The 25,666-nt window shown below is 40.2% G+C and overlaps 1 protein-coding gene, 1 non-coding gene and 1 pseudogene across 9 annotated transcripts in view; 1 reads left to right on the top strand and 2 right to left on the bottom strand.

Moving 5' to 3' along the window:
• The window catches only part of TANGO6 (transport and golgi organization 6 homolog), a 194,758-nt gene that overhangs the window by 150,151 nt on the left and 18,941 nt on the right, over nucleotides 1–25,666 (bottom strand). For all 8 annotated transcript variants that reach the window (XR_015769133.1, XR_015769134.1, XR_015769136.1 and 5 more), the window contains 3 exons: nucleotides 22,596–22,732; nucleotides 20,638–20,800; nucleotides 14,260–14,342 (listed from right to left, as the gene is read on the bottom strand). Coding sequence is in view for 4 of the 8 variants with exons in the window: in XM_088027448.1 (XP_087883574.1) it covers nucleotides 14,260–14,342; nucleotides 20,638–20,800; nucleotides 22,596–22,732 (383 nt within the window). In the remaining 4 variants the exon portion in view is untranslated. The remainder of the gene's footprint in view (nucleotides 1–14,259; nucleotides 14,343–20,637; nucleotides 20,801–22,595; nucleotides 22,733–25,666) is intronic.
• On the bottom strand, nucleotides 18,108–18,213 carry LOC114204339 (U6 spliceosomal RNA). The gene has a single exon (XR_003608165.1). It is a non-coding gene; the product is annotated as a U6 spliceosomal RNA (small nuclear RNA).
• LOC114203762 (ragulator complex protein LAMTOR1 pseudogene) lies at nucleotides 18,703–19,647 on the top strand (annotated as a pseudogene).

The following is a 25,666-nucleotide window of genomic DNA, read 5'->3' as shown; positions in this document are numbered from 1 at the left end:
TTAAAAAAAATAAATAAACCAGGTTATTCAGCTAAACATTTAATATGCAATTGCTCCTCACAAGTCCTGTAGGTTAAGCATTTTTATGCCCATTCTAAAAATGTGGAAAACAGGCTCAGAGAAGCAAAGTTAGTTGAGCCAAGGTACTTAGAAAGTGGCATAGCCAGGGTGAACCCAGATCTGTCTGACATAAAATCCATGCACAATCCATAGAGACAGGACGGAAAGTGGATGAGTGGTTGTAAGGGGATGGGAAGAAGGGGAAATGGGGACTGACTGCTTAATGGGTATGGTGTTTCCATCTGGGGTGATGAACAAGTTCTGGAACCAGACAGTGCGATAACCGTGTGAATGGACTTAATGTCAGTGAATTATATACTTGAAGAGATGGTTAAAATGGTAAATTTTATGTCACGTGTATTTCACCACAATTTTAAAAAGAACAAAGCACGTACTCCATGGCCTCCCAATACTCACCTCCCCACGGGCATGTTTTCATTGCTTCAGTCCCTAACCCATACCAACTTTACCCCAGCCATCTTCCCTCAGAATCAGTAGGCCCCAGCTTGTTGGGCTGTTAATAAACTCTAGTCCTGCTACCTCTGCAAATTAGGGCAGAGTTCCTGAGCGGCACCACGGACAGCAGCTTCTGTACCACCTCCCTTCCTCCCACTGCGACTCTTTCGTATTATATAGCCCCCTTCTACCAAGCCTTCCAGTAGATCTTCAGGGCTATACTGTGGTCAGGCCTTTCCAAGGACAGTGCCCTCCTCCCAACCTCTTGCCTAGCACCCAACCCGTATGCAGGTTAAAAGTTTGGTGTGCACCTCACATACAACATTACCCTCATATACAGTCCCAGAGTGGAATCTGGCCACTTCCCACTTCATGTGGACTCCCCAGATCATTGACTTATACCTGGAGTTTAGTGACCCATAAAGGGACACAGGAGGCTGCCCTGATTCAGCCAATGTTGCACTTCGATCTCTTGCTGACAGCACTGACAATGACCAAATGCTCTAGGAAAAATAAACAAACAAACAAACAAAACCAGTCCTTCCAATGAAGTCATACTATATATGGAAGAAACTGTTGGGGCCAGGTCCTTCCAGTCTCCTCCACACCAGGCTGGTGACCCTACCAACCGAGGAAGTAGTGACAGCACAACAGTAAGCTGTTCCTGCCCCGTGGCGGAGAGGGCCCTACCACCCTGCATCCACACCCTACCATCCGGTGTTGTGGGGTTTCCTTGGACTGTGCTTATGGACTGTGCTTATGTATCGTCTCCTTCTAGCTGGGGTTCTTTCCTGCTCACCTAGAGGCAAAGCGGGATGGGAGTTCAAGTTCTGAAACAAAATCACCTACTTTATGTATTATTTTGACCTGTTGAAATTCCCTTTTCTCAGTAGTATAACCACTGGGTATGTTTCACATAGGGTTGTCTGTAATACTTCTACTGACCAGGTGTGGGACTTAACACAAATCAATTGACTTCTCTGAGTCTCAGTTTCCTTATCTAGAAAACAAGGAGGTTAGATTAATCAAGCGTTAAGGTCTCTTTGGTATCTAATCTATCATCCTCTGACTTGAGTGCAAATTTGCTCTCTTCTTCTGTATCATTCTGGCACCTCAGTCATTAAGAGGTAAAACTAGTTGAAAAACATGAACCAATCCTCCACCACCCCCAAAATTTTTAAACCCTGAAACCTGACCAAGTTGTAAAAATTTCTAATCCTCCCCACATGCTTTCCCTTCTTCTCTCAGTTCTGAAGTTAGTACTTTAAAGATGAAATCCTGTTTAGTTGAAAGGTTTTCTGGTTACATGACGTATCCGTACAGACTAGGGATCGCCAAACAAATTACCAAGAGGTGGGAAAGCTGAAGCAGGAAAGGGAGAGACAGACTCTCAAGGTACCTATTCAATTCTTTGGTGTGAAAAAGCCTCTCCGCGACTAAGTGAAATGGTGCTTTGAAGAAAAGATGAACTTCCATGTCTACCTGTGGCTTTTCCAGTATAAATATGTAGGACAGGGCTGATAGGCAAAATAAGAGGTGAGTATGGATTTATGAAAATCCTAACGGCTCAGAACAGATCACACGAGGAAACAGACAGGTACCAATGACCCCACTGGCAGCTTGGGGATTTCCACAGTCCTTTCTGAATGCATCCTGGCTTTCTATCACAGATCCAGCCATGAGAAGAGGGGTCTGTGCTTAAGCCTTACAACCCTTCATCTGAGCTTAGAGACTACTCTTAACAAGTAATAGAGACATGTTTCTGCGTACTCTTAACAATAGATCACACACTACCTGTAACTGTTTGCTTGACTGGGAGCTCCCTGAAGGGAGCAACTGGCTTTTAATCATTTCTGTGTTTGTAAACCTAGCACATTATCTGCCATTCTGTATGTACTTGGCAAAATTTTTCTTTGTGACTGATTAACTGAATCAAAGAATGAATGAAGTACATTGAATGCTTATTTTCTCAAAAGTTCTATTTTTGTAGGGAAATTACAATGCCCTCTGTATTTTCTCTTCTTCCTCTTTTTTTTTTTTTCTTTTTTAAGCTGTAGCTAGAAGCTATTCAATCAATGTTAATTAACTGAAGAATGACAGAACTTCAGCCATGGAAGGGAGAGCGGACTGAACAAAAGGAGGTCTGTTTTTTACTGTACTGGCTTATTCAGTACCTATCTTCAATACCTAAAGGACTGAATTTCTCTAGAAATTTAAATTAAAAAGGAAAGGAAAAACCCAGAGTCAAAATGGTCAGGAGTATTAAGAATAAACATATGTTTCTGATTCAAAGCAAAACCAAACAGAAAGCAATCCTCACATACTCCATTTCTCATTTACTAGACTTCCATTACATGGTTAAGCATGGTTAAGCACATCTCTCTGAGACCACTGCAGAGTTGAAAGAGCACCAGGAAGTCAGGAGTCAGGAAAACAGGTATGAATTTTGTTTCTGACACCTACATGATTGCCCAAAATCACATATTAAGTGAGTGAATAGGGGTAAGACAATTAAACCCCTCTAGGATTCAGTTTCCTCATTTATAATGCAAGTGTTAAGCTGCGGCTTAAATACCAGCTAAGATAATTCATGTTAAAATATTTTATAAAATATGCAGCCCTATGCAAATGTTACATTTATTCCTAAATACCTGCTGATACGGCTGTAAATGGAACTGTCTCCTTAATTTATGGCCTTATCTTTTATAGGGATGTATATGTGTGGAAATACAAACATGAATCAAGCTGACTAAATCCTAACACTGAAATTTAGTACAGGCTGGAACTTGACTGTACCCCTGTTAAAGATTAAACTAGTCAAATGCTGCCTTCTAAAATATCACAGTGATCCTTTTGATAGTAATGTTCCAGAACTTCTAATGCACTTACTGAGTTTAATTAAGACTTGTGAGAAGCAAAAGGACAAGCCAAGTTACCTAATATAGTATTTTGCACTGTGCATGCTTTCAGAGCGTATTGCATAAAATAATCTTTTTTAAAAAGAGTTTCTTTGAACCAAAAGAGAACTGACAGTTTTTTGAGCCAAATTATTTGCTAAAGTATACAATGAACCTTCCACAAGTTACCTTGTTTCATCTCTACAACTCAAGTGTTAAATAAGTCATCTAAAGTCACATGGATTGTCAATCCTTGAGCCAGATTCCAAGCTAGGTCTATTGGACTCAAATGTCCAGGTGCTTTTCACTACACTATACCACAGAAACTGAATGTACCATCTAACACTTGAATCTTCCACAGCTTTGAAGGCTACTTAAAAAAAAAAAAAGATTTATTTATTTATTTCAGGGGGGGGCGGGGAGGCAGAGGGAGAGAGAGAGAATCTCAAGCCAAGTCCTTGCTGAGTGTGGAGCCCAAAGCGGAGCTCAACCTCACAACCCTAAGATCATGACCTGAGCCGAAATCTAGAGTTGAACGCTTAAGTGACTGAGCCACCCAGGTGCCCCAGGGATACTTCTTTTGGTCCTTTGCATGTTATTCAAGGTTACAGTTCAATTAGAGTTGGAAATATCCAGAAAGAACAACTGCATTTAGGGAACAGCCGTAGTGGGAGACTTTTACTGCAAAGCCTTTTGTAGTACTTCTTAAACATGTACCATGTACAAATATTATCTTTTCTAAACACAGAGTGAGAGAAAGAGAAGAGATGAAAGGATTGGTTCCTAGATCAGATCTGGCACTCACTAGTATGACTTGGGACAAGTCACTTCACAATCTTCTGAATTTTGTTTCCTTTACTGTAAAATGAGGGATTAGCTTGTCAAACCCAAAGAATGTACCACACCAACAGTGAACCCTAATGTAAACTATGGACTTTGGACGATATTGGTGTGTCAGTGTAGACTCATCAACTGTAACACATGTCCCACTCTGATGTGAAACGTTAACAGTGGGAGAGGCTGTGCATATGTGGGGGCAGGAGATATATGGGAACTCACTGCTTAATTTTTCTGTGCACATAAAACTCCTCTAAAAAACAAAGTCTATTCGAAAACCAGAAAAAGAAATTAAATTATTTCTATATTTCCTTCTAGCTCTAAGATTCTATTATTCCAATTTACTCTACAAAAACAATTAAAAATTCAAAAAGAGGAGTCAATTGGCCAGCTGAGAGAGTAACTTTAATTAGAAATTTGTTAAGATTAAATGGAGAAAAGAAGACTTGGATAATTAAAGTCAGGATTCCCTGAATCTGGAAACAGAGAGATAAAATGGAAATGAGAATGAAGAATATAAACTAATTAGGTACCTTCTAGCCTCTCCTACCCTAAAATTTCTTCTGCCTTTAGGGAGTCTCAGGAAGCAGTGTGAGGAATACTAAAATGAAACATTCCCCACATACTCCCAGTCCCACATGGTATCAGATTCTGGCTGGTTCTCTTAAGAGCAAGAAAATGTCCAAATTGTAAAGAATTTTATAATTTTCTTATCCTGCCCTACCCAGAACCAATCTCTATGCAGCCTAGGTCTCCCTCTACCTCTGTAGGCAAAAAACAAACAAACAAAAAAAACGATTTATCCCTCTCGTACCAGAGAGGACAAAAAAAAAAAAAAGAAAAATTTAAGTATTCTAGGGATAGGGCCCCAGACATTCAGAGTCAGAAGGAGACAGAATAGGAAGCCATTGGACTAAAAGTTATTTGAGCTGCAAATCCCCTTCTCAGCTTAGATAATTTTACCAGATGTAAGGTACACACATAGAAATGATGAGTATCATTTACACAGAAGTATAAGTGGCTATGCCAAATTTTCAGTTCAAATCAATGAGCATCTATGTGTGCACCTGTATTGTTGAGAACTTTCTACCTGGCCCACCAGAACCACACTGCTCCATTCCGTGCTGTATGTAAAGGATGCAAGCGTAAAAAGACCTCTTGGATCACCTAGGTGGCTCCGTCGGTTAAGCATCTGCCTTCGGTTCAGATCATGATCCCAGGGTCCTGGGATCAAGTCCCACGTCAGGCTCCTTGCTCAGCAGGGAGCCTGCTTCTCCCTCTCCCTCTGCAATCCCCTGCTTGTGCTCTTGTGTTCTCTCTCCTTCTCTGTCAAATAAAGAAATAAAACCTTAAAAAAAAAAAAAAAGACCTTCTCTTATAATTGCTCCTGCCACATTTTCATTCAGCAAGCTGAGGGTTATTTCTTTAAATACCAAAATGTATTTCTATTTTACCTCTTTCAGAAGAAATCTTTTTAAAATGGATTATATGCAATCCTTGCCTTCTTAAACAAAGTATACTGAACATACCAGTCCCAACAGTTTGTTTTTAAAATTATTATGCCCTTTGGGGGTACTTCTGTCCCCTTTCTTGCTCTTCTCTGCTGGCAGTCTCCTGTCAGTGAGCCTTAGGTAGTTTAACTCACTTTTTTTTTTTTGGTAAAGCTATTTATTTATTAAACTTTTTTTTTTAAAGATTATTTATTTATTTATTTGGGGGGGTGGTGGGCAGAAGAAGAGGGAGAAGCAGACTCCTGGTTAAGCAGGGAGCCCAACCTGGGGCTTGATTTCAGGACCGTGGGGTCATGACCTAAGCCAAAGGCACATGTTAACCACTGAGCCACCCAGGTGCCCTGAAATTTTATTTTTAAGTAATCTCTACAACCCAACATGGGGCTCAAACTCACAACTCTGAGATCAAGGGTTGCATGCTCTTCCAACTGAGCCAGCTGGGCACTCTTAACTAACTTCTAATCTGTTACTTCTAATTCCACTATGGTCTTAATCAGAAAACCAATCTGATCTGGATTGTGTATAAAGTAAACAGGAAACTGGCTCTGAGGAACTAAGAGGCTCTGCAGTTAGTTATGTGTTGATTGCAGCCAGATAGGCGCTATTGCGATACAGGTAACACAGGACATCCAACTGGAAATGTCAAGTGAGGCACCAAGACAAAATAGTCTGAAAACTCCAACATAAGATACCAGACTAAGACGAGAGCAGGACTATAAAAACTTCCCGTTCAGAAAGAGGGTAGAGGGGCGCCTGGGTGGCTCAGTTGGTTAGGCGGCTGCCTTCGGCTCAGGTCATGATCCTGGAGTCCCGGGATCGAGTCCCGCATCGGGCTCCCTGCTCATCAGGGAGTCTGCTTCTCCCTCTGACCCTCTTCCCTCTCGTGCTCTCTTTCTCTCATTCTCTCTCTCTCAAATAAATAAATAAAATCTTTAAAAAAAAAAAAAAAGAAAGAGGGTAGAGAAGGATCAAACGTGCGGAGACTGAGGGGTGCCTGGGTGGCTCAGTTGTTAAGTGTCTGCCTTCAGCTCAGGTCATGATCCCGGGGTCCTGGGATCGAGCCCCGGGCTCCCTGCTCGGCGGGAAGGCTGCTTCTCCCTCTCCCACTCCCCTCTGCTTGTGTTCCCTCTCTTGCTGTCTCTCTCTGCGTCAAATAAATAAAAATATAAAAAAAAAAGTGTGGAGACTGAGGAGATTGATAAGGAAGATTTCTTTGGGGAGAGCTGTTGGTGAGGGTGAATCCCATCCTCCAATCCACCAATGAGAAAAAAGACAACCCAATTTAAAAATGGGCAAAGGATCTTTTTTTTTTTAAAAACTTTTTATTTATTTATTCATGAGAGACAGAGAGAGAAAGAGAGAGGCAGAGGGAGAAGCAGGCTCCCAAGGAGCAGGGAGCCCGATGCGGGACTCGATCCCAGGACCCTGGGATCATGACCTGAGCCGAAGGCAGACGCCCAACCATCTGAGCCACCCAGGCGCCCAAGATCTTTTTTTTTTTTTTGACAGAGAGACACAGCGAGAGAGGGAACACAAGCAGGAGGAGTGGGAGAGGGAGAAGCAGGCTTCTGGCAGAGCAGGGAGCCCGATGCGGGGCTGGATCCCAGGACCCTGGGATCATGACCTGAGCCGAAGGCAGACACCCAATGACTGAGCCACCCAGATGCCCCGGGCAAAGGATCTTAATAGAAATTTCTCCAAGTAAGACATGCAAATGGCCAGTAAGCACACAACAGGCTGTTGAACATCGTTAGCCATTAGGGAAATGTGAGTCAAAAACCACAATAAGATACTACTTCACGCCCACCAGCAAGGCTATAATAATGGGGGGGCGGGCAGGGAGAAAGGGAGGAGGGTAGCAGGAGGGAGACAAGCAGTCTGGTAGTGGTAATGGTGGGCAGAGAGGGTAAACTGGAATTTTCATACTCTGCTGGTGGGAATGTAAAATGGTGCTGCCACTGTGGAAAACAGTCTGACAGTACCTCCCAAAAGTTGAACTTAGTGCTACCATATGATCCAGCAAGTTCACTCCCAGCTATATACCCAAGAGAAACCAAAACGTATGTCCACACAAAAACCTGCACATGAAGGTCTATAGCAGCATTGTTCGTTCACCAGAGCCAAAATGTGGAAACAACACAAATTTCCATCAATTGACAAAATGTGGTGTATCCGTATAATAGAATACTACTTGGCATTAAAAGGAATGAAGTACTGCTTCATGTAACAACATGATGAATCTTAAAAAAAAATCCCACTGGTAAAAAGTCAACTACAAAAGACCACATGTTACATGAGTCCATTTATATGAAATATCAAGAACAGGCAAATCTATAGAGATAGAAAGTAGATTTTTTTTTTAAGATTTTTTTGTTTTATTTAATTATTTGACAGAGAGAGAGACACAAGCAGGGGGAGTGGCAGACAGAGGGAAAGGGAGAAGGAAGCTACCCAAGGAGCAGGGAACCTGATGCAGGGCTCGATCCCAGGACCCTGGGATCATGACCTGAGCCGAAGGCAGTTGCTTAATCAACTGAGCCACCCAGGCGCCCCAGAAAGTAGATTTCAGTGGTTGCCTACAGCTAGGTGCAAAGTTGAGAGAATGGAGAGTGACAGCTAATGGGTATGGGGTCCTTTTAGGGGGGCAATAATATTCTAAGATCAGATTTGTGGTGATGGTTGTACAACCCTGTGAAAGTAACTACAAGCATTGACTTGAACACTTAAATGCATGAATGGTGTGGTATACGAATTATATCCCAATAAATCTGTTCAAAATAAAAGAGAGAAAAAACCAGAGCTGGAAATGTTCCCAAATGCTTCTCTAAAATTAAACACCCTCTTGTACCCTCCCGCTACCCAGTGAGTTGCTGGATCAATTCAACTATCCCAGATGTTTTCCTTATTTCCTGCCTTTGAGCTGTGCTCTGTAATTTAGTATTAGCAGAAAGTTAATAAAGACAACACATCCTTTGTTGCTAAACTTTACACAGTGTTTACCATTTTCCTCCAACATACACATTTCCTCTGTTTTCCCACTGCAGCTGAGCTGCCAAAACCTTGTAGGGAGAATAATTACCCTTCTGCACCCCTTCCTGGTTTCATAAGAGTACCAATCTTTTGTGCATAATCAAGTGTTTACAGCAAACTAATGTTTTGCTTGCCTCTCTAGGAGGTTTTAAATTCACCAAACTGTTCACCAAATTAGGAGGGTTATTTTTCCTCCCCCCTTTTTTTGGGCAAGAATAGGAACAATGGCAGGATTCACTATTTCTGGATCTCCATTTTTTTAGAGGCTAATTCACTTGCCAGAAAGAAGTTGTTTTGCTTTCTTTTTCCTCGAAAAGCAATTTTTTCGATTTCCCAGAAATACTATGAGGGATTTTTACAAAGTTTAGTCACAATTAGTTCTACCCTTGACACCACTTTCAAGTCTTTCTGACATTCCACACCCAACCATTTAATGATTTTTCATCCTGATATTCCTTAGATGGTATGTGACTGAAGATAACCTTTCTGAAAGTTAGCTGGTTCTTGTTCTCTAACTCAGAACATTTGCTTTCTAGACTGCTCTAGAAATTTCTTCTTTCTATAATCTAAAATGTCCTTGCCTGTGCATATGTAGAACAGGATATAAAAACTTTCTTTTCATAAGTCTCTAAATAAGGCATTTAAAAAAAAAAAACAATAACAGGGGTGCCCGGGTGGCTCAGTTGTTAAGCATCTGCCTTCAGCTCAGGTCATGATCCCAGGGTCCTGGGATCGAGCCCCATATTGGGCTCCCTGCTCAGTGGGAAGCCTGCTTCTCCCTCTCACACTACTCCCCCTGCTTGTGTTCCCTCTCTCGCTGTCCCTGTCAAATAAATAAAATCTTTAAATAAATAAATAAATAAATAAAAACAGCATTATATTCACTAAGTCACAATGTCATGTTTTATCTATAAGCTATTTAATTCTGTATTTGTATGCCAGGTCAACCCTCTAAAGAGTATTCTCTCTCTTTTCTTTAATAGCAAAATTAAATGAAAGGGTAGTAAACATCTTACTTTAGTAAAAAGCTGAGCGTTGTAGAGAATGAGTTTTGAATGTTTCAGCATGCACTTTATATCTACAAATTATTAATATCACACATAAAGTTTAAAACAAAACAAAACAAAAGCATCTGTCTTCTTACCTGAAAGAACATAATTTAAGATTTACCCTATACCCTCATACACTGCTAGAGGGAATGTAAAATGGTGCGACCACTTTGGCAGTTCTTCAAATGGTTAAATACAGACTTACTATAAGATCTAGCAATTCTACTCAGGTTAAACACAGAGTTACCATAAGATCTAGCAATATAACTAAGAGAAATGAAAACATATGTTACACAAAGACTCCTACACAAATGTCCATAGCAGCATTAATCATAACAGCCAAAATGTAGAAACAACCCAAACATACAACAGAGGATGCATGAATTACAAAATACAGTCTGTACCTACAACAGGATACTATTCAGCAATAAAAAGGAATGACGTCTTGGGGCACCTGGCTGGCTCTGTCAGTAGAGCGTGCGACTCTTGATCTAAGGGTTGTGATTTCAAGCCCCATGTTGGGTGTCGAGATTACTTAAAAATAAAAAAAAAAATTTTAAATCTTAAAAAAAAAAAAAAAGAGGGGCGCACAGGTGGCTCAGTCGGTTAAGCATCTGCCTTCGGCTCAGGTCATGATCCCAGTGTCCTGGGATCGAACCCCGCATCAGGCTCCCTGCTCATCAGAGAGCCTGCTTTTCCCTCTCCCTCTGCCTACCACTCTGCCTACTTGTGTTCTCTCTCTCTGTCAAATAAATAAATAAAATCTTTAAAAAAAAAAAAAAGAATGAAGTCCTGCTTCATACAACAATATAAACCTGAAAAACATCATGCTAATAAGCAAAAGAAGCCAATCACAAAAGACTACATATTGTATAATTCCATGTACATGGAATGTCCAAAATAGGCAAATCTAGAGAAAGAGAAAGTCGATTAGTGGCTGCCTGGGGCTGGAGGGGTGAGGGGTAGGGAGAGTGGAGGGAAGTGTGGTGGAGGGCTTAGGGAGTAGTGTGAGGTTTCTTTTTGGGTAATGAAGTATCCTAAAATCAGTTGTGATGATGGCTGCACAAACCTTTGAATATAATAAAAAGCCACTGATTTGCATACTTTATTATTTATTTTTCATTTTTTTAAAGATTTATTTATTGATTGAGAGAGACAGAGAGAGAGAGTGTGGGGTGGGGAGGAGGGGGCAGGGGTAGAGGGAGACGATGAGAGAATCTCAGCAGGCTCCCCACTGAGCACGGAACCTGATGCAGGACTCAATCTCACCACCCTGAGGATCCTGATGAGACAGAATCGAGAGTCAGAATCTGAGCCACACAGGTGCCCTGATTTGCACACTTCAAATGGGTGAACTGTAAAGTATGTGAATTATATCTTATAAAGCTGTTTTATTTTCATTTTTTTATTTAACTTTTAGTTAACATACAGTGCAATATTGTTTCTGGAGTAGAATTCAGAGCTTCATCACTTAGATACAACACCCAGAACTCATCACAAGTACCCTCTTTAATACCCACCACCCATCTAACCCATCTCCTACCCACCTCCTTCCATCAACCCTCAGTTTGTTTTCTATACTCTGTAACTTATGGTTAGAGACAAACAAACTGAGGGTTGCTGGATGGGAGGGGAGTGGGGGTAACTGGGTGATAGACATTAAGGAGGGCACATGATGTAATGAGCACTGGGTATTATATAAGACTGATGAATTACTGACCTCTACCTCTGAAACCAATAATATATGTTAATTAATGAATTTAAACTAAAAAAAAAATTATTTTATTTATTTTTTACAGATTTTATTTATTTATTTGACAAAGACAGAGATAGTGAGAGCAGGAACACAACCAGGGAGAGTGGGAGAGGGAGAAGCAGGCTTCCCAGCAAGCAGGGAGCCTGATGTGGGACTTGAATCCAGGACCCTGGGATCATGACCTGAGCCAAAGGCAAACACTTAACGACTGAGCCACCCAGGCGCCTGGAAAAAAATTTTAAAAAAGAAAGATTTACTCTACAGTCAAATGTCCATCAACCGATGAACAAATAAACAAAATGTTGTATATTCATACAATAGAGTATTACTTAGCAATTAAAAGGGACAAAATATTGATATATGAAACAACCTGGATAAATCTCAGAACATTATGCTAAGAGAGGGGCGCCTGGCTGGCTCAGTTGGTAGAGCATGTGATTCTTGATCTCAGGGTCATAAGTTCAAGGCCCCATTTTGGGCACAGAGATTACTTAAAACAAACAAACAAACAAACAAACAAACACCATTATGCTAAGAGAGAGAAACTAGCCACAAAAAATCACATGTTGCATGGTTCCCTCCCAGGAAACAGCCACAAAAGGCAAATCCACAGAGGTAGACAGCAGACGAGGGGTTGCTGGGGCTGAGGGTAGGAACAAGGAGCGACTGTAAATAGGCACAGGGATCTTTGTGGGGTAATGGGAATGTCCTAAAATTATATTTTGGTGACAGTTTAACTCTATAAACTTACTAAAAATCATTGACTTGTATACTTAAAACATTATCCTATGGTCTGTAAAGTATATCTCAATAAAACTGTTTTATAATAAAAGGTTTATTCTTAAAAAATTCTGAAGAGGCAAACCCCATTTTTTAAATGGGCAAAATATATGATTAGGAAATTTACAGAAGGGAAAATTATGAATGAACTAAGAACACAAAAAGATGTTCAACTCACTAGTAATAAGAGAACTGTTAATTAAAACCACAATGCATCTTCAGGTAGGAAGCAAGAGAAATGTGACCAGGGGTAGGCAGATAGAAGATTTCAACTGAATTGGTAATGTTTAATTTCTTAAGCTAAGTGGTGGGTTCATGAGTGTTTTACTACTAATTTTTTTTTGTATGTTTAAATTAGTTCATAAAAAGCTAAACATTTACTCTAAAATGTTTAATTTACTGCTACAGAAATGGGAAATGTAGAATTTTAAAATTATGAATAATTCACATGCCATAAAATGCACTCTTAAAATGTACAACTAAGTGGCTTTTTGTATATTCACAAAGTTGTATAACAATCACCACTGTCTAATGCCAGAACATTTTCCTTACGTCAAAAAGAAACCCCATACCCATTAACAGCCATTTCTAATTCTCCATCCCCAGGCCCTACCAACCACTAATCTACTTTCTGTCTCTATGAATTTGCCTATTCTGAATATTCTATGTAAATGGAATCATACAATGTCTGGTCTTATGTTTCTGGTTTCTCTTAAAGTTTAAAAATTGTTATTTTTAGGGCACCTCAGTGGCTCAGTCGTTAAGCGTCTGCCTTTAGCTCAGGTCATGATCCCAGGGTCCTGGGATCAAGCCCCACATCGGGCTCCCTGCTCTGCGGGCAGCCCGCTTCTCCCTCTCCCACTCCCCCTGCCTGTGTCCCCTCTCTTGCTGAGTCTGTCTCTGTCAAATAAACAAAATCTTTAAAAAAAATTTTTTAATTGTTATTTTTAAATGATTGTGTTGTGGCATGTGTCCATATTTCATTCTTTTTTATGGCAAAAAAATATTTCATTATATGGATGTATCACATTTGCTTATCCATTTATCAGTTGATAGACACCTGGGCTGTTCCCATGTTTTGGTTATTATCAATAATGCTGCAATGAACATCTGTGCAACAGGTTTGTGTCTGAACATGTTTTCATTTCTCTTGGGTATATACCTAAGAGTGGAATTACTGGGTCATATAATAGTAACTCCATGTTTAACTTTTTGAGGAACTGCCAAACTATTTTCCAGAGCAGATGTACCTTTTTACATGGAATATAATTTTGAAAGCTGTTTACTAGTGTGGATATTTTTAATAATAAAATACTATTATGAATTTATTGAAATAAGCTTTAAAGAAGAATACTTACCCAGCTCCATCTGGCCCTCACACAATGGATTTCATTTTTTGTCTAAAAATATATGTTTCATATATATTTATAAGACCGCAATCATAGAGAATATATATTTTTTTCCATTTTCAGTAATATATTTAGGTAGTCATTTGCAAGATTCATTTATTCAGACTTTTTATGATGGTGATTACTATCAAAAGATATAAAGTAGATTCAAAACTATCATACAGTTTTGGAAACCTACAGTATTGCAATGTCACTGTTAGTTTCTTCAAAAGATATGTTTTCATCAGTGGTATGTGCTACTTAGAGAATCTAAACTGTTTAACATTCAGAGTAAATGATGAAATTGACAGTTTCAAAATATATCAGATTTTTAATAACAGCTTAGTTTCCAGTTTTCAGAGTGAAAAAATATTGATCATTTGGAATTCAAGATTAGTCATTCCAATTCTTGAAGTACCAATTAAAAAGGCAAAACTCTTTTAAAAGACTAAGTATAAATATTAGCTAAAAACATTAGTGACTCAAATTACCAACCTTAAATACATCCTCAATACACCTAGTAAGTTCTTCTTCTGTCACCAAAATGATCCCTGGCACCATGTCACTCTCTGGAATCTCTAAAGAACAAAAAACAAAATTACCCATACTCAGTGCCTCACTGAATAGGGACTCAGGACTTGAGAAAGAAAATTTTACTAGAAAGATAGTTCTATAAGTAACAGCTAAAATTAGAGATTTGACATGGTTACTAATGTACAACATCAAATACAGTATTTCATGAAATCTATGATGCCAACAAGATTATAAACACTCATTATTGTTTTATGTATCACTAAAGAGGAAAAAAACAAGTAACCTATGAAACATTATGACTTAAAATTTTACTTGTAAATTTAATGAATAAAAAAACTGGGGATTCGCGGCACCTGGGTGGCTCAGTTGGTTAAGTGACTGCCTTCAGCTCAGGTCATGATCCTGGAGTTCCAGGATCGAGTCCCGCTTCAGGCTCCCCCGCTCAGCGGGGAGTCTGCTTCTCCCTCTGACCCTCCTCCCTCTCGTGCTCCTTTCATTCTCTCTCTCTCAAATAAATAAATAAAATCTTAAAAAAAAAATTGGGGATTAGATTAAATGAAAATGACAGAGTCAATGGTTACACTGAGGTGACTGGTACAAAGGAATTTATAAAACTTTTCTCTACAGACATGACTGAAAATTTCCCTTGGCGGCCTGGGTGGCTAGATGGTTAAGCGTCTGCCTTCACCTCAGGTCATGACCCCAGGGTCCTGGGATCGAGTCCTGCATCGGGCTCCCTGCTCCTTGGGAGCCTGCTTCTCCCTCTGCCTTTCTCTCTCTCTTTCTCTGTCTCTCATTAATAAATAAATAAAATCTTTAAAAAAAAAAAAAAGAAAAGAAAGTTTCCCTTTAAAAAGTTTTAGGGGCAACTGGGTGGCTCAGTCGTTAATCGTCTGCCTTCGGCTCAGGTCATGATCCCAGGGTCCTGGGATCGAGCCCCGCATCGGGCTCCCTGCTCTACAGAAAGCCTGCTTCTCCCTCCCCCACTCCCCCTGCTTGTGTTCCCTCGCTCGCTGTGTCTCTCTCTATCAAATAAATAAATAAAATCTTAAAAAAAAAAAAAGTTTTAAAATAGGGCACCTGGCTGGCTCAGCTGGTGGAACAGCAGACTCTTGATCTCAGGGTTGTGAGTTTGAGCCCCACATCGGGTGTACAAATTACTTACTTACTCCCTTACTGAGCAGGGAGCCCAACATGGGGCTCGGTCCTAGGACCCTGGGAACATGACCTGAGCAGAAGGCAGATGCTTAACCTACTGAGCCACCCAGGGCACCCCTTAAAAATAAAATCTTAAAACAAAATTTTAATAGAGTTTTTAAGAAAGTATTAAAAGAGGGGAGGTGGGTAAGGAAATGGTGCAACAGGTGATGAGGATTAACGAATACATTTATCATGATGAGCACTGAGTAACAGAATTGTTCAATCACTACACTGTACACCTGAAACTAACTTAACACTATGTTAACTATACTGGAATGAAGATTAAGTTTAAAAACTTAATAAAAAAAAGTATTGAGAGTTCTTTTAGATTTACTTAAACAAACAGTTTTAATATATATCATTCCTTATATAAGCTATATAATTAGAATAAACCGAATAAGGAGTTCTTGAAACTTCACACTAAGAGTCCAACTCTTCTGAAACATTTCAATGCCATTACTGATTTCCATATTTTACCATAATATATTGTCTTCTGTGCCACCAAGGGCGCAGGTGATGTGACATTTCTTAAAAGTTCGCCACTCTACTACTGTCTTCATGATTTTTTTCTAAGTTGCTGATGCCCATTCTACAAGATTTAATGCTCATTTGCAGGCACAAGCAATGCCATGACTATTATCTGGCCAAAAATAATTGTGAGATGCATCTTGATATCAGAGTTGTTAAAATGTGCAAAATATTTCCAAAATTAAAGTTTTTTTTTCAAAATTAAAGTTTTTTATGTGAAAAGCACATCTTAGAATTGATAAAATATGGGAATTCATCATAATCGCCACATAGTGTTAAAAATATGATACAAGGGGCGCCTGGGTGGCTCAGATGGTTAAGCGTCTGCCTTCAGCTCAGGTCATGATCCCAGGGTCCTGGGATGCGGGGAGCCTGCTTCTCCTTCTGCCTCTGCCTCTCCCCCTGCTCATGCTCTCTATCTCTGTGTCTCAAATGAATAAATAAAATCTTAAAAAAAAAATGATACAATATAAAAAACAAAATAAGAAAGCTTATTATTTTAGATTGTTTTTCCAGTGGCAATGATGGGGCTATCTATCTAAAACCAGTCAGACTATTGGGGCACCTGGGTGGCTCAGTCGTTGGGTATCTGCCTTCAGCTCAGGTCGTGGTCCCGGGGTCCTGGGATCGAGCCCCACATCAGGCTCCCTGCTCCGCGGGAAGCCTGCTTCTCCCTCTCCTGCTCCCCCTGCTTGTGTTCCCTCTCTCACTGTCTCTCTCTCTGTCAAATAAATAGATAAAATCTTTGAAAAAAACAAAAATAAAAAAATAAAACCAGTCAGACTATTATATAGTCCTTTTAGTTATCCATAGATTGTTGATGCAAAACATGTAGCTGGTGTTACAAATATAATCTAACACATTAAGAAATGCCTGGCAAACAGATGTCCAATAAATATTTGTAAAATGAATGAACAAGGTCTAGGAAAAAAATAATTAATCCGCAAATGGACTGAATCTAGGCCTCCCAAGAATAGTGCTCTTAGACCAGGACTCAAACTTGAGCACACATTTGAATTACCCAGAAGGGTCTGTTAAAACACAGATTGCTGGGACAAGAGAATAGATAGATTAGTAATGAGGTATAGTCTTAGTACATGAAATTAGATATATAAGAATTGCTAGACCCTAATGCTGAAGGCCAACAGAAATAATATTTCAGGGGTGCCCGACTGGCTCAGGTGGTACAGCATGACTCTTGATCTCGGGGCTGTAAGTTCAAGCCCCAGGTTAGGTGTTGAGATGACTTAAAAATCTTTAAAAAGAAAGGAAATAAGACTTCATTTCTTGAGCCATTTTTTGAAGGACACACTGATTCTAGACTAGATTTCTATGAAATATATAAAGGAATTTTAATTACTTACTCAAATATCATGTTTAGTTTGGACCCAACCAGAGACACCAAAAAATATATATAAATAAAATAAATACATACAAGCATAGACGCACACACACACACGATGTTTATCACATCTGAATAATCACAAATTTTACTTCACCAGGCTCAGTTTGGTGAAGTTTTACTATGCACCAGAATTAGACTTTCTTGGGGCACCTGGGTGGCTCAGTGGGTTAAACATCCAACTCTTGACTTCAGCTCAGGTCTTGATCTCAGGGTTGTTAGTTCAAGACCCTGGACTGGGCTCTACACTGGGTGTGGAAACTACTTAAAAAAAAAAAAAAAAAAATTAGGCTTTCTCTGTCCCTGGCCACCATCCCACCACCACACGTGCCCAGAAAAATTTATACTACAAATAACTTTTTGAAAAAGTCTACACAGAACTAAATTTGGTTTAACCATAACATCAAACTTCTTACTACCTTTTAGAAAGGTTTTCCTTTTTTTAAAGGAACAATGCTGAAATAATACTCTGTATCCAAACATTAAATACAGTAAAGTATAGGGGGAAAAAACTCAGCGAAGTATGAAAACATACTAAAGGAGGTGGTAAAACGTCAATTTTCTAAGACATTAAAACAGAATAAAACCCACCAAATATGGGAAAATCTGAGCATCAAAATGAATGACAGGAATGTCTGATAACCCAATGAATAAAAAAGAATCTCTGAATCTATTTTTTTAAAGTATGGAACACTATATGAATTTGCTTGTCATCTTTGCACGGGACCATGCTAATTTTCTCTGTATCATTCCAATTTTAGTACATGTGCTGCCGAAGTGAGCCCTCTCTGAATCTTTCTGATACTTAAATAGTTTTTTAAGATGAGGTGGGGCTCCTGGCTGGCTCAGTCAGTAGAACATGCCACTCTTGACCATGGGGTTGTGAGCTACAGCCCCATGCTGGCAGGGTAGCTTGTACTTAAAATTTTTTTTAAATCTTAAAAAAAAAACGAGGGGGGGAGGGATGAGGCAAGGAGAAAGAAAAGCTCTGCTTTATAGAAGAATGCCAGCCTAGAGCGCCTGGGTGCCTCAGTTGGTTAAGTGACTGCCTTCGGCTCGGGTCTTGATCCTGGAGTCCTGGGATCGAGTCCCGCATCGGGCTCCCTGCTCAGCAGGGAGTCTGCTTCTCCCTCTGACCCTCCCCCCTTTATGCTCTCTCTTTCATTCTCTCAAATAAATAAGTAAATCTTAAAAAAAAAAAAAGAATGCCAGCCTAACAAATTAGAAATAACAAAAGAAATAGAAAGCCACCATTTTACTGGCAAGAATCATTAATGGTTACCAAACCACAGTATGAAAGACTATCAGGAAACAGAATACATATAGTCTCAGACTATCAACCCATAGATTACTTACTAATTACAAGTAAGGTATTTTAATGGAGAAATATGGCTACTAATGAAATGACCAAATTTAACATCATTAACAATGGGATAAACTGATAACATGTGCCCCCTAATCTGATGGAAACTGAGAAAAAATAACCTTCATCCTATGTAGTACTGCTGCTGAAAGGTTTAATCTGGATCTAATCATGAGGAAATAATTAGACATACAAATTGCAGAATATTTTATAAACAAGGCTCTTCAAAAATACCGTTGAGGACATATGCCATCCCTCCTCAGTGTGGCCTGAGCGCCTGGCCGGACCCCAGCCACAGGGTGCTGCTACAGAGAATGAGGATGTGAACCAGGACCGAGAGGAGCAGAAGCTGCTGCTGGACCCTAGCGGCCTGCCTACCAAAGCCCTCAATGGAGCTGAGCCCAACCACCACAGCCTGCCTCACGGCTCGCACAGATGAGCAGGCCCTGCTCTCCCCGACCCTTGCTGAGACAGCCAGCAACATCACCCGAGTGTCTGCTGCAGACCCCCAGAGCACGGAGCTGTGTGAGTACACGGACCCAGCATGGCAGGAGAGCACCCACTTGGCTGTGCGGAGCACCAGGCTGACCCGCCGCCGCCATCACTCACCTGCCAGCCCCACCATGTGCGGGCCAGTGAGCCCCTCCCCTTTTCCCACTTGCAGCAGGTCTCCAGGACAGCTGCTTAGGCCTCCAGGGCACTTCCTCAGATCGGGGCAGATGTTTAAGAGGAGCTGGTTGCACAGTTTGGGATCCTGGGACAGCTCTTCTCTCTTCACCCGTACTCCACCCTGCCTCTCCTAGCCCCCAGCCTCACTGTGGCTCACAGAAAAGAATATGGAGGAGGAGAAAAGTGAGGCTGGGAGCAAGTAAGGACTGAGCAAGGGAAGGCAGAGCCACTTGGGACTGACCTTCAAAGCCCTCATCAGGGATGGGGGAGGTCCAAAGGTTAGGGCCTAGTAGGTCTTCACTGTCACTGGGAAGGTGGAGGTACCACTGTGAGGGTGATCCCTAGGGAACCTATGGGGGCCCCTTCCCACCCTTTCTCTTGGCCTCACTCCTGACCCCCTCTCCCAGCCCTGGTGCTCACATGCATCTCACTAGGGTTTGTCACTGCATCTGGATGAGCTTGAATTCAAATGAATTGAGTTTGTATTTCCAGCACCCTGGGTTTTTAAATGTTTGGGGTTTACGGGGTTTGTTTTGGTTTGTCACCCTTGATAAAGGAAGTGTATTCATCTGGAAAAAAAATCTGTCATGGTGAAAAACAAAAGACTAGGGAACTATTCTACCTTAATGCAAACTAAAAAGATGTAACAAGTAAATGAAATGCATGATTCTTGACTGGATTCTAGATTAAAAAAAAACAGCTACAGAGGAAATTCTTGAGACACTTAGAGAAATCTGAATCAAGTCTGTATATTATTTTTTTAACTTTATGTATTTTTAAGTAATCTCTATGCTCAACATGGGACTCAAACTCATGACCCCAAGATCAAGAGTTGCATGCTCTTCCGACTGAGCCAGTCAGGCGCCCCGAATCAAGTCTGTATATTAGATGACGTCTGCAGCCAACTCTCAAGTGCTTCAGAAAAAAATGTACACGTATAAAAAGAGAAAGATAAAATGAATATGGCCAAAATGGTCAATCCAGGTAAAGTGTATAGGAGTGGTTCAATGTACTCTTCTTGGAACTTTTGTGAGGCGGATTTTTCAAAATAAAAACTTGGGGACAAAAGAAAGCAAAACTAAAGTCACTGAAATACAACAGACTTAAGTCATTTAAATCTGAAACACAGAGGAAGATCCTTGAGAAGGACACCCAACCACCAGACTTCCTTCTTTACCTGCTGTACTTAAACATCGATGGAGAGGAGCTAAAAGAGGCTGAAGCAAATACTTCAAAGCAAATTGTGGGTGTTCTCTTGACATTGTTATAAAGGTACTGGTGGCAACTCTTTGAAACTGCCGTGCTGTCAATTTATCTTGAACGTGAAATAAATCTAGAATCTACAAGAAAAAGTACATGAGGTAAATATAAGACTCTTTGTAAGGAGCATTACATTAACTAGAAAAAGCACTAATGTCTTTAGACCAAAAAATAAGCTTACTGCAATAATACTGATTCAAGAGATTTTTTTTTTCACATTTAATAACCCCAGTATCAGAGGGTTTGAGAACCAAGCTATGCTTTTATCAAATAATGCTATCAAATTCATAAAATACATGTTCATCGTAGAAAATCTGCAAAAGAAAGTTTTAAGAAAAATCATCCCAAGTCACTAAAACATTTTTGGTATATTTTTTCCAATCTATTTCTGTTTCATTTTTTTCTTTTTAATTGAGACCACACTTAATATTCAGTTTTACATATTGCTGAAATCTGCTCATATTGTTACAAATTCCTCAAAAATATTATATTTAAGATGCATGTAAGAACTTATTAAATTATTTCCTAATATCCAGACTTTCAGTTTTCTCTCAAAATTTTGCTATTATAGGAAGGTGGGAGGATGGGTTAGCCTGGTGATGGGTATTAAAGAGGGCATGTTCTGCATGGAGCAGTGGGGGTTATACGCAAACAATGAATCATGGAACACTACATCAGAAACTAATGATGTAATGTATGGTGATTAACATAATAAAAAAATTTTGCTATTATAGTATACCTGAAACTAATATAACACAGTATGTTAACTACAATGGAATTAAAATTAAAAACCTAAGGGCGCCTGGGTGGCTCAGTCAGTTAAGCGTCTGCCTTCGGCTCAGGTCATGATCCCAGGGTCCTGGGATTAAGCCCCGCACTGGGCTCCTTGCTCAGCAGGGAGCCTGCTTCTCGAGACTCTACCCCTCCCCCGTGTTTGTGCACACTCTTTCTTACTGTCATTCTCAAATAAATAAATAAAATCTTTTAAAAAAATTTTTTTTAAAAATTAAGAACTTAAGAAAAAATTGCTATTATAAATAGCGCTACCAAATGAAATTTCTGAATCAAGGCATATAAATATATTTAGGGTCTGAAGAACCCGTCATGCCTGAACTATCCCACAAAGGAATCTATTTTATTCTCAAATATAAATATAGTTCTCCAGTGCCTATGAGTGGTATACCCTAGTATAAGCAGTCAATAGAAAATTGCATTTCTAGGGACACCTGGGTGGCTCAGTCGGTCAAGCGTCTGCCTTTGGCTCCGGTCATGACGCCAGGGTCCTGGGATCGAGTGCCCCCTCGGGTTCCTTGCTCAGCCGGGAGCCTGCTTGAAAGATTCTCTCCCTCCCCTCTGCCGGACCCTCTGCTTGTGCTTGTGCGTGTGCGCGCGCGCCCTCTCTCTCTCTCTCTCTCAAATAAATAAATAAATAAATAAAATCTTAAAAAAAACTTCTCTCTAGCAAATGCTTAACCCACTGAGCCACCCAGGCATCCCAAGGAAGATTTATTTTTGCTTACTCTTCTGTGCTTTTTAAATTGTATACCATGTTAATTTACTTTGTTTACTTAATACCTTTTTTTTTTTAACTAATTAAAAACACACAGAAAAGATAATGAACAAGATGAAATTTCAGTTTCACATTTCAGCTCTGAGAGCTAGCGGGATTACTCATTTGACAAAGGGGAGGCGTTCTCAAACCTAACAATTAGGCGGGTCTCACACACAGGTGTTTATTCACTCATTAACAAGGCCCCTCACTGAGCAGTAAACGTACATATTATGTTGCTTTTACCTCCCCATCAAAGAAACATTAAAGTCCCCTTTGTGTGAGCAAGCAGATAGTCGTCACACAGTGAAAACCAAGTTGTTTACCTGGGGGCAGACATCCCTGTGGTAATCCTCTGGTGAAAGAGCCTGCTGGGGGCAAGAGGCCAGAATCTGGGCAATCAGGTCACATTTCTTCCAGTCAGCAGCTGCTGCCGCGCCATCACTCCCGCCAGCCGCCCCAGCTGTCAGCGACGGACAGAGATGTCAAAACTCATACCAGTTCCCCCATATGGTCCTTAAAATCTCGGCAAAAAAGTGTTTTCTCACTACTGGTAATTATGTATTTCTTTTATAAGATAATCTACCCCTCTGCACTTTCCATGCTGGTTTCTGCGAAGTTTGGAGGAAAAAGGAGCACTTAATCATTGTAATGTTATTATCGACCTAAGTTTAATAAGCTGGGGGCAGTGGGAGGATACAAATGTTTTGGAATTATATTTTGGTGATGGGTGTACAACTTTGTGAATATACCAAAAACCACTGACCTGTACTCTTTTAAAAAGTGGATTGATGGTATGTGAGTAATATCTCAATAACAAAAAGTTACAAGGCATGCAAAGAAGCAAGAAAGTATGACCCATAACCCTGACGAAAAATCATAGAAACAGACCCGTTAAAACAGACACAACAAAATTCAGAAACAAGGACACTAAAACAGTTTTACAAATTTACTCCTTATTTCCGAGAAGGTAAAGAAAGATCATGATGAGAGAAATGGATTAATGCAATTAATGAAAATTAATGAAAAAGAAAATATGTGTGGGAGGCCTGGGTGGCTCAGTCAGTTAAGCATCTGTCTTCGGCTCAGGTCATGATCCCCTGCATCAGGCTCCCTGCCCAGTGGGGAGTGTGCTTCTCCCTCTAGCTTTACCCCCCTCCCCACTTGTGTGATCTCTCTCTCTCTCTCTCTCAAATAAATAAATAAAATCTTAGGGCGCCTGGGTGGCTCAGTTACTGAGCGTCTGCCTTCGACTCAGGTCACGATCCCAGGGTCCTGGGATGGAGCCCCACATCGGGCTCCCTGCTCAGCAGGAAGCCTGCTTCTCCTCCCACTCCCCCTGCTTGTGTTCCCTCTCTCTGTCAAATAAATAGATAAAGTCTTTAAAAAAAAAAAAAAACTGAAAGAAAGAAAGAAAATACCTGTAATGAAAAATATACTGGATGGGATTAACAGATTAGATACTGCAGAAGAAAAAAATCAATAAACCTGAACACATAGCAATAGAAATTACCCAAGATGAAACACAGAAAGAAGACTGAAAAACAAAACAAAAAAACATAGAGCATTAGTAACTTATAGGAGTACATTAAGCATACTATTAGGTGTACATCAAATTACAAAAAGAAAGAAGAGGGGCACCTCGCTGGCTCAGTGGGTAGAGCACATGACTCTTGATCTGGATGGTCGTGAGTTTGAGCCCCACATTGGGGCTTGTACTTTAAAAAAATAAAAAAGTTTTAAAGAGAGAGAGAAGAGAGAATAGAAAAAAATATTTGAAGACAATGTCTGAGCAATTTCCAAATATGACAAAAACTATAAATTCTCAGCTCTAACAAGCTCAAGAAACATTAAGCAGAAGAAACATGAAGAAAATCATCCACACCAAGGCATACCATTAACAAATTTCTAAAAACCACTGACAAGGAGAAAAAACTTAAAAGCAACCAGAGGAAAAAAGATACATCATATACAGAGGAACAAAGACAAAAATGATAACAAAAATATTTTCAAAAAAGGAAGGTGAAATAAGACTTTTTCAGATAAATAAAAGCCAAAGGAATTCACTGCCAGCAGACCTGCACTATAAGAAATGCTAAAGTTCTTCAGGCAGAAGGAAATTTGAATTAAAATTTAGATCTACACAAAGAAATGAAGACCAGAAATGGCAAATGTGTGAGTAAATATAAATTGCCTCAAATCAGTTGAGAAGAAACAAGATTTAAATAGATAACAGAAAAATATATACATGCATAAGTAGAGGGAGAAAAAGCTCATAGCAAAAATAGGGCTCTAAGTGTTTATAGCAGCTCTCCAATTTGCATGACCTTGGGTGAACTCTAACTTTTCTTCAGAAAAAGATTTGCAAGGACCTATTTGCACATGGCAACTTCTCTCAGATAACTGATAACTTGTCAGAATTGAGGAGGCAACATTATAGCCACTCTAGACCAAATCTATCAATGTTTGCCTACCACACTGACCTCACCTTTGTCTGACAGGACCAAGGTACATTTGCCACTAGAAATGGGAAGTCAAGATTGATTCTTCTGTCTCTCCTCTTTCCTCCCCACATATCCAGCCCTTCATTAAGTTCTGACAATGCTACCTCTTTTTTTAAATTACTTACTTAACTGAGAGAGAGAACGCGCACGCGTGCGCGAGTACACAAGTAGGGTGCAGGGCAGAGCAAGAGGGAGAAAGAGTCTGAGGCAAACTCCACACTGAGCGCTGAGCCCAACCCGGGGCCCAATTCCATGACCGTGTGACCATGACCTGTGCCAAAATCAAGAGTCAGATGCCTAACCTACTGAGCCACCCAGGTACCCCTGGCAATGCTACCTCTTAAATACCTCTTACAGTCATTCATTTCTCTCCATTTCTATGGCCACTGCATTGATCCAAGCCATTGTGATCTCTCAGATGACTGCTTCTTAACTGATCTCCCTCCTTCTGCTCTTACCCAACCGATTCCTCACAATACATCCAGATAGATATTCCTAAAACGTAGATCTGATCATACCTCTCTCCTTCTTAAAACCTTCCAATGGCTTCTCATTGCCCTCAGAATAAAGTTCAAAATCCTGAACACCACACTCTGCCCTCACCCACACTGAACCTTATTCAAAAACACTATGCTTTTTCTGTGTCAGTTCCTTCATACATGCTATTCTCTCTGCCTATGTTAGTCAGTCTTCTCTCACTCTTCAACTAATAAATTCTTATTCAGCCTTGAGGGCTCAGTATAAATGTCGTTTCCACCAAAAAGCCACTAAGTGTGTGGTAATTGGTTACAGGAGCAAGAGGAAATGAATGTACATGGGATATGGGAGATAAGGGACCAAGCACAAAAGACAGGGAAAGGAATCACCAGGATTTAAAGGTGAAGGGAGGGGCG

The sequence above is a fragment of the Eumetopias jubatus genome, unplaced genomic scaffold (genome assembly GCF_037043125.1).
Source record: "Eumetopias jubatus isolate StellerSeaLion01/CBP00866 unplaced genomic scaffold, mEumJub1_p1.0 scaffold_10, whole genome shotgun sequence".
Lineage (NCBI taxonomy): Eukaryota > Metazoa > Chordata > Mammalia > Carnivora > Otariidae > Eumetopias > Eumetopias jubatus.
The sequence above is the reverse complement of the archived record's forward strand: the minus strand, read 5'-3'. Positions and strand labels throughout refer to the sequence as shown.